Below are 12,394 nucleotides of genomic sequence, written 5' to 3'. Positions count from 1 at the left end.
ACTATGCTAAGTGTTCAATATGCTTTGTCTCATTTAATCCTCACTACAATCCCTTGCGGAAATGGTATTGTTATCCTTGTTTTTTTTTTTTTGAGACGGAGTCTCGCTCTGTCGCCCAGGCTGGAGTGCAGTGGCCCGATCTCGGCTCACTACAAGCTCCGCCCCCCGGGTTCCCGCCATTCTCCGGCCTCAGCCTCCCGAGTAGCTGGGACTACAGGCGCCCGCCACCTCACCCGGCTAGTTTTTGTATTTTTTTAGTAGAGACGGGGTTTCACCGTGTTAGCCAGGATGGTCTCGATCTCCTGACCTCGTGATCCGCCCGTCTCGGCCTCCCAAAGTGCTGGGATTACAGGCTTGAGCCACCGCGCCCGGCCTGTTATCCTTGTTTTACAGATGTGGGGGGGTGACTGCAGAGGGAGATAAGTGGTTTGCCCAGGGTTACATAGCTAGACATAAATGGCAAACAAGAGTGGCATCCTCACTTTTAGTTCCAGGGACGCGTTCCTCTTCTAGTAGGAAGTGGGATGAAGGTGTGGGGAAGGGAGGCAGTTGGTTGTGAGACATTCGATGACAGCAGTATTGTTATAGTTTCTACTTAACAACTAGGGCAATAAGCAAATAACAAAGGAAAAGACCCAGACAAAAATGTTCAAGAACATTTAGGCTTTTAAAATAGTCTGAAGTCTTACAAATGCACCACACTCACCTGTTTAATAAACCCACACAGTTCCCTATAACAAGTACTGCCCTTCATAATGTGCAGGTAATACTGTGAATATTTACTGTGAATGGATTTTCCTTGTACTTCTGCACTGTCCTTCCCCTTCTGTCTTTTGATCAAGTGAAGGTTGCTCAAGTTGACAGATGTTTTTCTGTGACTGTGAAACAGGTTGCTGCACGTTCTTCCCCATGGGGCTAGAGCCCTTTATCTTGGTATCATGAGTTGTATTGTTTATTGCTAACTCTGGATCTTAGGGACTGATCCCTATCATCCCATCAAGGATTTTCTAAGACCTAATAATACCCTCTTGGTGTAAGACTGGAAGTTAAACTAATATCGACTGTAATGAGAATAGTGGGCTCAGTAGCTACCAACTATGAAGCACTTACTAGAGACCGGATCCTGTGCCAAGTGCTTTCCATGCATTGTCTCCTTGAATTCTCTCAACGATGCCATGTTGGCTGGGTGTGGTGGCTCATGCCTTTAATCCCGGCACTTTGGGAGGCTGAGGTGGGTGGAACACTTGAGGGCAGTGGTTTGAGACCAGCCTGGCCAACATGGCAAAAGCCCATGTCTACTAAAAATACAAAACTTAGCTGGATGTGGTGGTGCACGCCTGTAATCCCAGCCACTTGAAAGGCTGAAGCAGAAGAAACGATTGAACTTGGGATGCAGAGGTTGCAGTGAGTCAAGATCACACCACTGCACTCCAACCTGGGCAACAGAGCGAGACTGTCTCAAAAAAAAAAAAAAGATGCCATGTATTTTACAGTTGAGGAAACAGGCACAGATATGTCACTTGCCCACAGCTAAACAGCTAGTAGGTGTCAGAGTTAGGGTTCAAACTTGGGCAGCCTGACTCCATAGCCTGGGCAGCTAACTACGTTTTTATTCTTTTCCTCACCACAGATTTTTAATTACGGACTCATAAGCCTTCTCTGTATCTTTGGCAATTTTTGAATTTCTGTTGGCCTTAGCTTTAGCTGGAAGAGTTGTGAGGCCAGGTGTGGTGGCTCATGCTTGTAATCCCAACACCTTGGGAGGCCAAGACAGGAGTATCGCTTAAGGCCAGGGGTTCAAGACCAGCTTGGGCAACATGGCAAGACCCTGTCTCTTAAAAAAAATTTTTTTAAAGAAAAAAAAAAAAAAAAAGCAGGGGGGTTGTGCTTACAAACTTGTAGTGTGACCGTTAGGAAACTTGGTCTTTGGGTAAAGAATTTACAATTCTTCAGGACATAGGAAAAGCAGAAGGAAGTTCAATTTTGGTGTTTTGGGGGGCAGAAAAGGACAGATGACCACTTAATAGAGTATGTTGGCTCCTTTTCACATGCATGCTTAGTTACCACAGCCTTAGCAGACGCCTCCTTGGAGAAGTAGAGGTATGTTCTCAACTCTGTAGTTGATTCCTGTGACAGTGAAGGACCTTGATCATAATGGATTTGTCTTTTTCTGAGTTCATCCTCAGAAGAGAACAATAAAACCAAAAGACTAGAAGGAAACAAAAGCCAGGTTTCTTTAAAGTTTTGGGTCCATACAATGCAAACATTTTCAATAAAAGCTGTTTCTTCTATGTTCTTTGCAGTTAGCTTCAGGCTTTTGTTTAGTGCGTTTAGGTGGTGAGTTGAAGTAGGTACCATATGAATTTTGTTCCCTATTCTCTACCTAATACATGGCACAGGGCCTGGCACATACCAGATGCTCAGAAAATACATAAACAGGAGAAGGTACATTTCTAATACCAAGATTTTAAAGAAGAGATCAATATGTTAACTGGGAAATCTCAGCTGTGTAGTGATGTTGTCGTTTCAAAAAAGTACTTTTTTTTTTTTTTTTTTTTTTTTACTTTTTTCATTTCTGCCACAATCATCCTAGTTTAGGCCACCATGGCGACTCACCTGCGTGCCTCTTTTCCTTTTTTATTTTATTTAATTAATTATTAATTTCTTTATTTACTTGGAGACAAGGTCTCGCTCTGCTGCACAGGCTGGAGTGCAGTGGCACGATCTGGGCTCACTGCAACTTTCCCCTCCTCCTTTGGGGGCTGAGGTGGGAGGGCTCAAGCGATCCTCCCACCTCAGCCCCCAAATAGCTGGGACTACAGGCTTCCGCTCCCATGCCCGGCTAATTTTTGTATTTTTTGTAGAGATGGGGTTTCCCCACGTCACTCAGGCTGGTCTCACACTCCTGGGCTCAGGTAGCAGAAAGGAATAATTCATTGAATGGTTTTGGTCACATGTCTTATCCTTTCCTCTGAGGAGGCCTGGTCATTTACTGAGCATTTGCAGAGCTTAGACCCCAGGAGGTCTCTGCCAGCCCCTGGTGGTGCCTGAGGCTCTGAAGAGATGAGAGAAGGCCCTGACTTTCAGACAGTCGGTTTTCTCCTGGTGAATCCATGTGCTGATCTTGCTGCTTACTCAGCCAAAAGCATTTCAAGAAGAAGCTGTTGCTCCTGAAGAATGGGGGAAGCCATATTAGGTTGTAACCTCTTAGTATTAAAGAGGCTTCTTGTCCAACAGCTGGCATAAAACATTTTGAGATTAAAATGCGCTATGCTCAATACACTGATTATTTCCTTAAGTAAAGCCTCTCCACCCCAACCTGCCGCCAATTTGCCCTCCAAAATAAAAGTACATTCAGAATTGATCACCCTTCCTCAGCTGCTTAGCTCACTTGGTCATGTTAAGAAAGCATAAGTAGCCGGGCACGGTGGCTCACGCCTGTAATCCTTGCACTTTGGGAGACTGAGGCGGGTGGATTGCCGGAGCTCAGGAGTTCAAGACTAGCCTGGGCAACTTGGTGAAACCGCATCTCTACTAAAATACAAAAAATTAGCTGGATATGGTGGCATATGCCTATAATCCCAGCTACGCAGGAGGCTGAGACAGGAGAATTGCTTGAACCCAGGAGGCAGAGGTTGCAGTGAGCTGACCTTGTGCCATTGCTCTCCAGCCTGGGTGACAGTGAGACTCTATCTCAGGTGTAAAAAAAAAAAAATGTTGGGGGGAAGCATAAGTAATCAAGAATTCACAATTACCTCATTTACCTCATCAGAGGGGAATTAAAAGCTACCGAGAAGCTTACAGTGTCTGTGAGATTCAGAACCTTGTGAGGGTGGACAGGCAGGACTATTTTTGCCTGGTGCAGCACTGAATCTCTTCGTTAAGGTTGATGATGCAGCGTTTCCTTTTGCAGAATTCCCAGAAGCAGCCTGTCAATGTTGGTAGGGCCAAAGCACACAACTTTCTCTGTTTGGGCTAATGCCTGTGTGGGAATTAAATCCAGACAAGCCTTGGCCTCCCTGCTTGCCTCAGAAAATTGGCTGAGTTTAAAAACTAGAGTCATCTCTGTTGCTTTCTACTAAGGCTAGACTAGGAGGTTCTGTTTACCTGTGTCCATTTCATAGACGCACATGTGCCTTTGCAACTTTGCCTCAAGGGGGCTGTTTCTCCACATTTCAGCCATTTTCTACCGCTAGGGAATGCGACTGTTAGTATTTTAAAGGCTGGTCCATCTTGGGCTTCTTGACGTTGACCAAGAGCTTTGCTTTTGGTATTGGACACTAGGTGGCGGTTTAAGACTTATTTGGTTTATTAAAGAGTAGTTGGTTTTTCATCTCATACCACTTCCCCTGGTCTTTTATTTTTTTCTAACATAAATGCTGACATTTTTTTTTTTTTCTTTTTGAGACGAAGTTTCGCTCTTGTTGCCCAGGCTGGAGTGCAATGGCGCGATCTCAGCTCACTGCAACCTCTGCGTCCTGGGTTCAAGCGATTCTGCTGCCTCAGCCTCCCGAATAGCTGGGAATACAGACATGGACCACCATGTCTGGCTAATTTTGTATTTTTGGTAGAGACAGGGTTTTCCATGTTGGTCAGGCTGGTCTCAAACTCCCGACCTCAGGTGATCCGCCCGCCTCGGCCTCCCAGAGTTCTGGGATTACAGGCTTAAGCCACCGTGCCCAGCCCAATGCTGACATTTCCTTAAAGAGTTCTTTCATAACAAGCGTCACTTATTTGGTTCCAGGCTTTACAGAAATGAGTATTTACTTGCAGCTGCACAAGTGATGACTAGAGGGAAAAAAAAAAATGCTATTAAGGGAAATGTTGACTGTTGCTGGTTGAATATTAAAATTGTACCAGCTTTCAGCTTGTTGCACTTCAGTACCTTCTGCCAATTCAAGTAAAAACTCTGTTGTAGCCCAGGAAATATTGTAAACATAGACTATTGACTTACAGAGTGCGATTTGCCTACCAATCAGCTTCAGTAGATGTGACTTTTGGTGGTTGCTTTCTCTCCTTTGTATAAATTTTAAAGCTGACGAGAATGAATAGAGCCATGCATATTGAATATAAAGCAGATTTTCAGGGTATCTGTCTTAATTTTTTTCCTTTTCCCCATTGGTGTACATAGGCTGATGCAGATAGTTTTTACATGGCATGCAATGGCCGCCAGTTCAACTCAATAGAAGATGATGTTTGCCAGCTAGTGTATGTGGAAAGAGCTGAAGTGCTCAAATCTGAAGATGTAAGTGTGAATTGTTCCTATGTTTAATTAAAATATATCAGATTGGTATAAAATTGAATGCTAAGGTATCTGTGAAATACCCAGAATAGGCCAGTCCATAGACACAGAAAGTAGACTGGTGGTTGTCAGGGCTGCAGGAAGAGACGAATGGGGAGTGCCTGCTAACGGTATACAGGATTTCTTCTGGAATTGATGGAAGTGTTCCAGAATTAGATAGTGGTGACAGTTGCACAACATTATGAATATACTACAAGCCAATGAACTGTACACTTTAAAATAGAGAATTTTATTGAATTTCATCTCATTTTCTAAAATTTCAAAAAACGTAAAAAAAAGAAAAAATGATACCGCATTGTTGAAATTGAGTGTTTATCAATTCTAGATCAGTGAAGCCTGAAGCTGAAAATAAATGTTTTTGTTTTCAATAGTAACCCTTAATTGTCTTCCTAACTCTTGTTTCTGCCTTTTATTTTTGAGACAGGGTCTCGCTCTGTCATCTAGGCTGGAACACAGTGGTATGATCTTGGCTCACTGCAGCCTCAATCTCTCCGATTCAAGCATCTGCTAGCCTCAGCCTCCTCAGTAGCTGGGACTATAAGCGTGCACCACCATACCTGGCTAATTTTTAAAATTTTTTGTGGAGACAAGATCACCCTGGCTGGGCGTGGTGGTTCATACCTATAATCCCAGCTCTTTGGGAGGCTGAGGTGATGGATCGCTTGAGCGTAGGAGTTCGAGACCAGGCTGGGCAACATGATGAAACCCTGTCTCGACAAAAAATAACAAAAATTAGCTGGGTGTGATGCTGAGCACCTTTGGTCCCACCTACTCGGGCCGCTAAAGCAAGAAGATCCCCTGAGTCGGGGGAGGTCCAGACTATAGTGAGCCATTACCGGCTCACACCTGTAATCCCAGCACTTTGGGAGGCGAAGGTGGGCAGATCACCTGAGGTCAGGAGTTCAAGACCAGCCTGACCAACATGGAGAAACCCCCATCTCTACCAAAAATACAAAATTAGCCAGGCGTGGTGGCGCATGCCTGTAATCCTAGCTACTCAGAAAGCTGAGGCAGGAGAATCACTTGAACCCAGGAGGCAGAGGTTGCGGTGAGCCAAGATCACGCCATTGCACTCCAGCCTGGGCAACAGGAGCGAAACTGTGTCTCAAAAAAGAGAGAAGCAAAACGTTATTGGCTGTTTAAAACTGCAAGCAGTTACTCTCTTAACTCGCTTATTACCTAAACTTGTCTGGCTCCCAGGAACAGCCTTATGGAGACAGAGAGTATTGCATTGGGAAGAAAATGTTGCTGAACTATTGACTGAAAGTAAATTTAGATAAAATTACAATGCAGCTTTTTTGCTTATACGCATTTGTTTTGTTTCAAGTCATCATAAACTAGGTATTGCATTGCTATCAGTGGATACAGACGTTTAGCTCTTAATAGAATTTTTTTTTTTGGCCGGACGCGGTGGCTCACGCCTGTAATCCCAGTACTTTGGGAGGCCAAGGCAGGCGGATCACAAGGTCAGGAGATCAACACCATCCTGGCTAACATGGTGAAACCCCGTCTCTACTAAAAATACAAAAAAAATTAACTGAGCGTGGTGGTAGGCACCTCTAGTCCCAGCTCCTTGGGAGGCTGAGGCAGGAGAATGGTGTGAACCCAGGAGGCAGAGCTTGCAGTGAGCCAAGATTGTGCCACTGCACTCCAGCCTGGGTGACAGAGCAAGACTCCGTCTCAAAAAAAAAAAAAAAAAAAGGCCGGGCGCGGTGGCTCAAGCCTGTAATCCCAGCACTTTGGGAGGCCGAGACAGGCGGATCACGAGGTCAGGAGATCGAGACCATCCTGGCGAACACGGTGAAACCCCGTCTCTACTAAAAAGTACAAAAAAACTAGCTGGGCGAGGTGGCGGGCGCCTGTAGTCCCCGCTCCTCGGGAGGCTGAGGCGGGAGAATGGCGTAAACCCGGGAGGCGGGGCTTGCAGTGAGCCGAGATCCGGTCACTGCACTCCAGCTTGGGTGACAGAGTGAGACTCCGTCTCAAAAAAAAAAAAAAAAAAAGTACAAAAAATTAGCCAGGCATTGTGGCAGGCACCTGTAGTCCCAGCTACTCGGGAGTCTGGGGCAGGAGAATAGCATGAACCCGGGATGCGGAGCTTGCAGTGAACCGAGATTAAAAAAATAATTAAAATAAAGAATTTTTAAAAAATGTAACCTGTTGAATATTTGAAATAGCCCACTTCACCTTAATGGGTCTTGTGTATCTTCATTAGTCTTCAAAGAAAAACAATTTGCTACCAAAGTAAATCAGTAGTTTGAATGTGCTTCTCTTGTTTTTTGTTTATTAACTAGTTGCTGTAAACATTTCCACCAGAACTTGAGGCAAATCATAAGGAAGCTTTTCTTTTAAAATACGAACCACCACCACCAAAAAATTAAATGTACATATTAAGCATTTGACTGTTTTTATTTATTTAAAAGTATAAACACCAAAAAAAAATTTTTAACATTGTATGAAGATGGAAAACAAGAAGATGCACTTTCTTTAACTTTGTCTAAAGACTTAAATTACTAACTTGTGAAATCCAGTTTAAATTGAACTTAACTACTGGCTTCCTCCCCAACCCAGATGGAGTCTTGCTCTGTCACCCAGGCTGGAGTGCAGTGGAGCAATCTCGGCTCTCTGCAGCCTATGCCTCCCAGGTTCAAGCGATTCTCCTGCCTCAGCCTCCTGAGTAGCTGCGATTACAGGCACGTGCCACCACACCCAGCTAATTTTTGTATTCTTAGTAGAGACGGGTTTCACCACGTTGGCCAAGCTGGTCTCTTGACCTCGTGATCTGCCTGCCTTGGCCCCCAAAGTGCTGGGATTACGAGTGTGAGCCACCATGCTGACCTGGCTTTCTTACTAGTAAAATTACGTGATTTATTTTAAATGTATATATAAAATAATAAATGGCCTCTCAAAAAGCACATGCTAGATACTGGAATAGAAGGAAAGAAAATGCATCTTCAAACATTTTTTTGGAATTTCACCACATACGCTTTGTGAGATTTGTGTATCGTAGGGTGTTTGTTTTTGTATTTTGTATTGCATATGCTTTTTTTTTTTTTTTTTTTGAGACGGAATTTCACTCTGTCACCGAGGCTGGAGTGCAGTGGCACGATCTCAGCTCACTGCAACCTCCGCCTCCCAAATTCAAGCAATTCTCTGCCTCATCCTGCCAAGTAACTGGGATTACAGGGCACCCACCACCACACCCGGCTAATTTTTTTGTATTTTTAGTGGAGACAGTGTTTCACCATCTTGGCCAGGCTGATCTTGAACTCCTGAACTTGTGATCCACCTGCCTCAGCCTCCCAAAATGCTGGAATTACAGGTGTGAGCCACCCTGCCTGGCATCTTTCTTAATGTGACAGTTAAACACATTTTTAAAAGCATAGTCACAAAAGAAGCATACAGTATAAAAATTTCCTTGAAAACTCCTACAATATTATATTTGGAGGCAGCTTCAGACTGTTTTATTGGTGGTAACTGCTCGCTGAGCTCTTTTAGTTGGTAATAACTCCAGAGAAGCATGCTGTGTGTATTCCTAACACTTGTTCACTAGCATTTAAGTTTAGAATAAGCCCCAAGTAAAACAATGGAAATGTATATAGAACTCTTAGTTCTTACATGATTTAATTATATCAAAATACATGAATTTAACTTACTTTAATGTAGGCAAACTATCCATTTTTGTCCATTTTCCTGTTTGTTAACATAACTCTCCTACATACTCTTTTCTTGACCCAAATGAAATATTAACCTAAGGTCAAGCTGGGAGAGAGAAACAACTGAGATGAATGTCTTTACTAAAATACCAATAAATTTGTCAAACTCAAAAAAAATTTGACGTGATCAAATTGGGCATCCTTTGTGCTGGATGCTGCACGAGGCCTCAGTTTTAGAGATTCCTTTCTTAACGTGGCTTCTTGAGAGATTTCCTGTAAGTATCTACTCTTCAGGGACTATAGGTTAATGTGCTTTTTCTCTGTCCATAAGTGTGTGCTCCCCGACCTTTGCCTAAGTAATTCCTTCTCCTCTTCTGGCTGGAAACATCAAGTCAAGCAATGTCTTAGGAATGCCTTTCCTGACCATCTAGACTGTCATGCCCCGTAATTCACACCCTGTTGTGGCTTCCTGTACTGTTTGCTTTTTAATTTGATTTTTGTTTCTCCCTCCACTAGATTCTAAGCTGTGTGGGGACAGGAACTGACTGTTTTTTGGACTTAATGAATCTGTTTTTGCTCACCACTGTTCCACACCTAGAACAGTGTCTGTCTGCTGCACATAGCAGGGGCTCAATCTTTACCTGTCAAATGAGGGAATAAAGAAAAATCAGTGTTGTTGGTGCTGTTATCACTGAGTAGAAAGTGTTAAGTTATAACTTTATGGAAAAATCCTTCAGGTCTAGCTATTCTTTTGTTCCTTTGTATTCTATTATAGTCATAGACACTTAGAGCTTGAGCTAGGAGTCTGGTCACATTTGAGATTTATATGTTAAGGTTTTGGCAGCAGTCTCCCTTCCTGGAATGTCAGTTCTGTGAGGGCAGAGATCTTTGTTTTATTCACCACTGTATTCCCAATACCTGGCACAGTGCTGGAATATAGGAGGTACTTGCGTGTTTCTTGAATGAATGAATAAATGAATGAAAATATTACCAATTTAAATTATTTGCTTAGAGCAATGATATTGAGGATATCCTGCCAGGAGTCAAAAAAGCAACTAGAAAATTAGTATTAAAAGAAGAAAGGCCTGGCACAGTGGCTCATGCCTGTAGTCCCAGCTACCGGGGAGTCCGAGGTGGCAGATCACTTGAGCCTGGGAGGTCAAGGCTGTAATGAGCCATGATTGCGCCACTGGGCTCCAGTGTGGGTGACAGAGCGAGACCCTGTCTCAAAAAAAAAAAGAAGGAAAAATAAAGTATTGCTGGTAGATGAAGAGTAAGGTTTATGTGAGGTGTTTCCTGTAGGGCGCCAGCCTCCCAGTGATGGACCTGACTGAGCTCCCCAAGTGCACGGTGTGTCTGGAGCGCATGGACGAGTCTGTGAATGGCATCCTCACAACGTTATGTAACCACAGCTTCCACAGCCAGTGTCTACAGCGCTGGGACGACACCACGTGAGTGCAGGGGCCGAACCCCACTGTGTACAAGCCCATTGTAACCCTTCCCAGAATTAAAAAGAGCCACCAGGGGCCGGGCGCGGTGGCTCACGCCTGTAATCCCAGCACTTTGGGAGGTCGAGGCGGGCGGATCACGAGGTCAGGAGATCGAGATCATCCTGGCTAATACGGTGAAACCCCATCTCTCCTAAAAATGCAAAAAATTAGCCGGGCATGGCAGCGGGCGCCTGTAGTCCCAGCTACTCGGGAGGCTGAGGCAGGAGAATGGTGTGAACCTGGGAGGCGGAGCTTGCAGCGAGCTGAGATCATGCCACTGCATTCCAGCCCGGGCGACAGAGCGAGAGTCCGTCTCAAAAAAAATAAAAAATAAAAATAAATAAAAATAAAAAGAGCCACCAGCAGAAATGAACCATTCCAAGTATTTGACTTTATTCAAGAGGTCCTTTTTCTCCTTCCGTATCCTAAGTTCAGGGAATCAGCATTCTGAGACCAAGTCCTTTTTTTGTATGCTGATTCTGAACCCTTGTGGAATTCCCCAAAGCAGCATGAGTTGTTCTTTCCTTCCAAGAGCCAGAGAGTGAAGAAAAAAAAAAAAAAAAAAAAAGCAAAGCTTAGTTTGAGGCTCTCATGCTGCAATGAAATCTAGATCTGGAATCTCTTGTATCAGCTGCACTTGGTGTCTGCCATTCACTCTGGGCTTCTTATCAGCTGGGCTACAGCAGCCTAATATTTTAGCTCTACTGGGCTCTTGATGGCTTGGCAGCCAGTAGAAATAGCAGTTACTAAGTATGAGATCTACTCTACAGTCTCCTGATTCCCAACGTACCAGGTCTTAGTCATAGGTGATGTTACTACAGACAAAGAACAGGTGAGGCCTGTACCTTTTTTTTACCCCCAAATCCAGGGTGGTTGCTCCCTTTGCAGACTGCACGGTGGGACTTAACCAGAAAGGTGTATCAGATGCTGGCCTTCTGGATTTCCCAGCACAGAGGAGAACCCAGAATGAAATCACACAAGTAAATAAATCACAGCCATAACCAGTGTTACAGAAGAGCAGTGTGCAGCACTGGGACTGAGAACTGGGGCCCTAATGAAGCCAGGACCGCCTGAGAAGCGGCATCTCCAGGAGGATAATTAGGAGTTAAGCTGGGTAAAGAGCAGAACCCAGAGAAGGCAGTGGGGGAAGGAGAAGATCATGTTCCCAAGCACGGAAGTGATGAGGGGTGAAAGTCTACAGGAATCTTTGTCTACCCACAAGTGGCCTGGTGGCTGGAAGAAGAATGTCAGCTTCACAGAGCAGGGGCTGTGCCTTGCTTGCTCATTGCTGTACCTCTCATACCTGGTAGGGGATGTGGCACACAGGAGGAGCTTGGTGGACACTAAGGATAAATAAACTGGGTTTCTGCAGCTTATCACTGCCCTGCTTATTTAGCTGGACAAGCGTGTTGCTCCAATTCCATGGAGTTCTCAGTCAATTCTTGGGTGTCATTTGGGAGTTTTTCAAGGAATTGTCCAGTTGCCTTGAACAAAGCCATACTGAGATATGTGCATTCCTTAAAGTGTTTATCTGTATCTTCAGTCCATCCGCTATACCAGTTAAGTTCTAGGCACTTCTTTGTTCCCCACCATTCCACTTTTACTTTTTTTTGAGACAGGATCTTGCTCTGTCACCCATGTTGGAGTGCAGTGGTATGATCACAGCTCACTGCTGCCTCAAACTCCTGGGCTCAAGTGATCCTCCCACCTCAGCTTCCCAAATAGCTGGGACTACAGGTGTGCACCATCACACCCAGCTAATTGTTTTTTTGTTTGTTTTATGGAGATGGGGTCTTATTATGTTGTCTAGACTGATCTTGAACTCCTGAGCTCAAGCAGTGTTCCTGCTTTGGCCTCACAAAGTGCTGGGATTATAGGCATGAGCCACGATACCCATCCCCAGTATACCTTTTGATATAAATTAACTGTTTTAGAACCATAGCATT

The 12,394-nt window shown here is 44.3% G+C and overlaps 1 protein-coding gene across 3 annotated transcripts in view; it reads left to right on the top strand.

Annotated features, from left to right (window-relative positions):
- BRAP (BRCA1 associated protein) overlaps positions 1-12,394 on the top strand; it is a 45,145-nt gene that overhangs the window by 9,562 nt on the left and 23,189 nt on the right. For 2 of the 3 annotated variants that reach the window (XM_003907166.3, XM_009181735.2), the window contains exons 5-6: positions 5,132-5,245; positions 10,261-10,409. In XM_003907166.3, coding sequence (XP_003907215.1) covers positions 5,132-5,245; positions 10,261-10,409 — 263 coding nt within the window. The remainder of the gene's footprint in view (positions 1-5,131; positions 5,246-10,260; positions 10,410-12,394) is intronic. The other variant, XM_009181736.2, reaches the window with a different exon arrangement.

The sequence above is a fragment of the Papio anubis genome, chromosome 9 (genome assembly GCF_008728515.1).
Source record: "Papio anubis isolate 15944 chromosome 9, Panubis1.0, whole genome shotgun sequence".
In the NCBI taxonomy this organism is placed as follows: Eukaryota; Metazoa; Chordata; class Mammalia; order Primates; family Cercopithecidae; genus Papio; species Papio anubis.
Note: the sequence above shows the minus strand (reverse complement) of the source record. Positions and strands in the feature narration are given on the sequence as shown.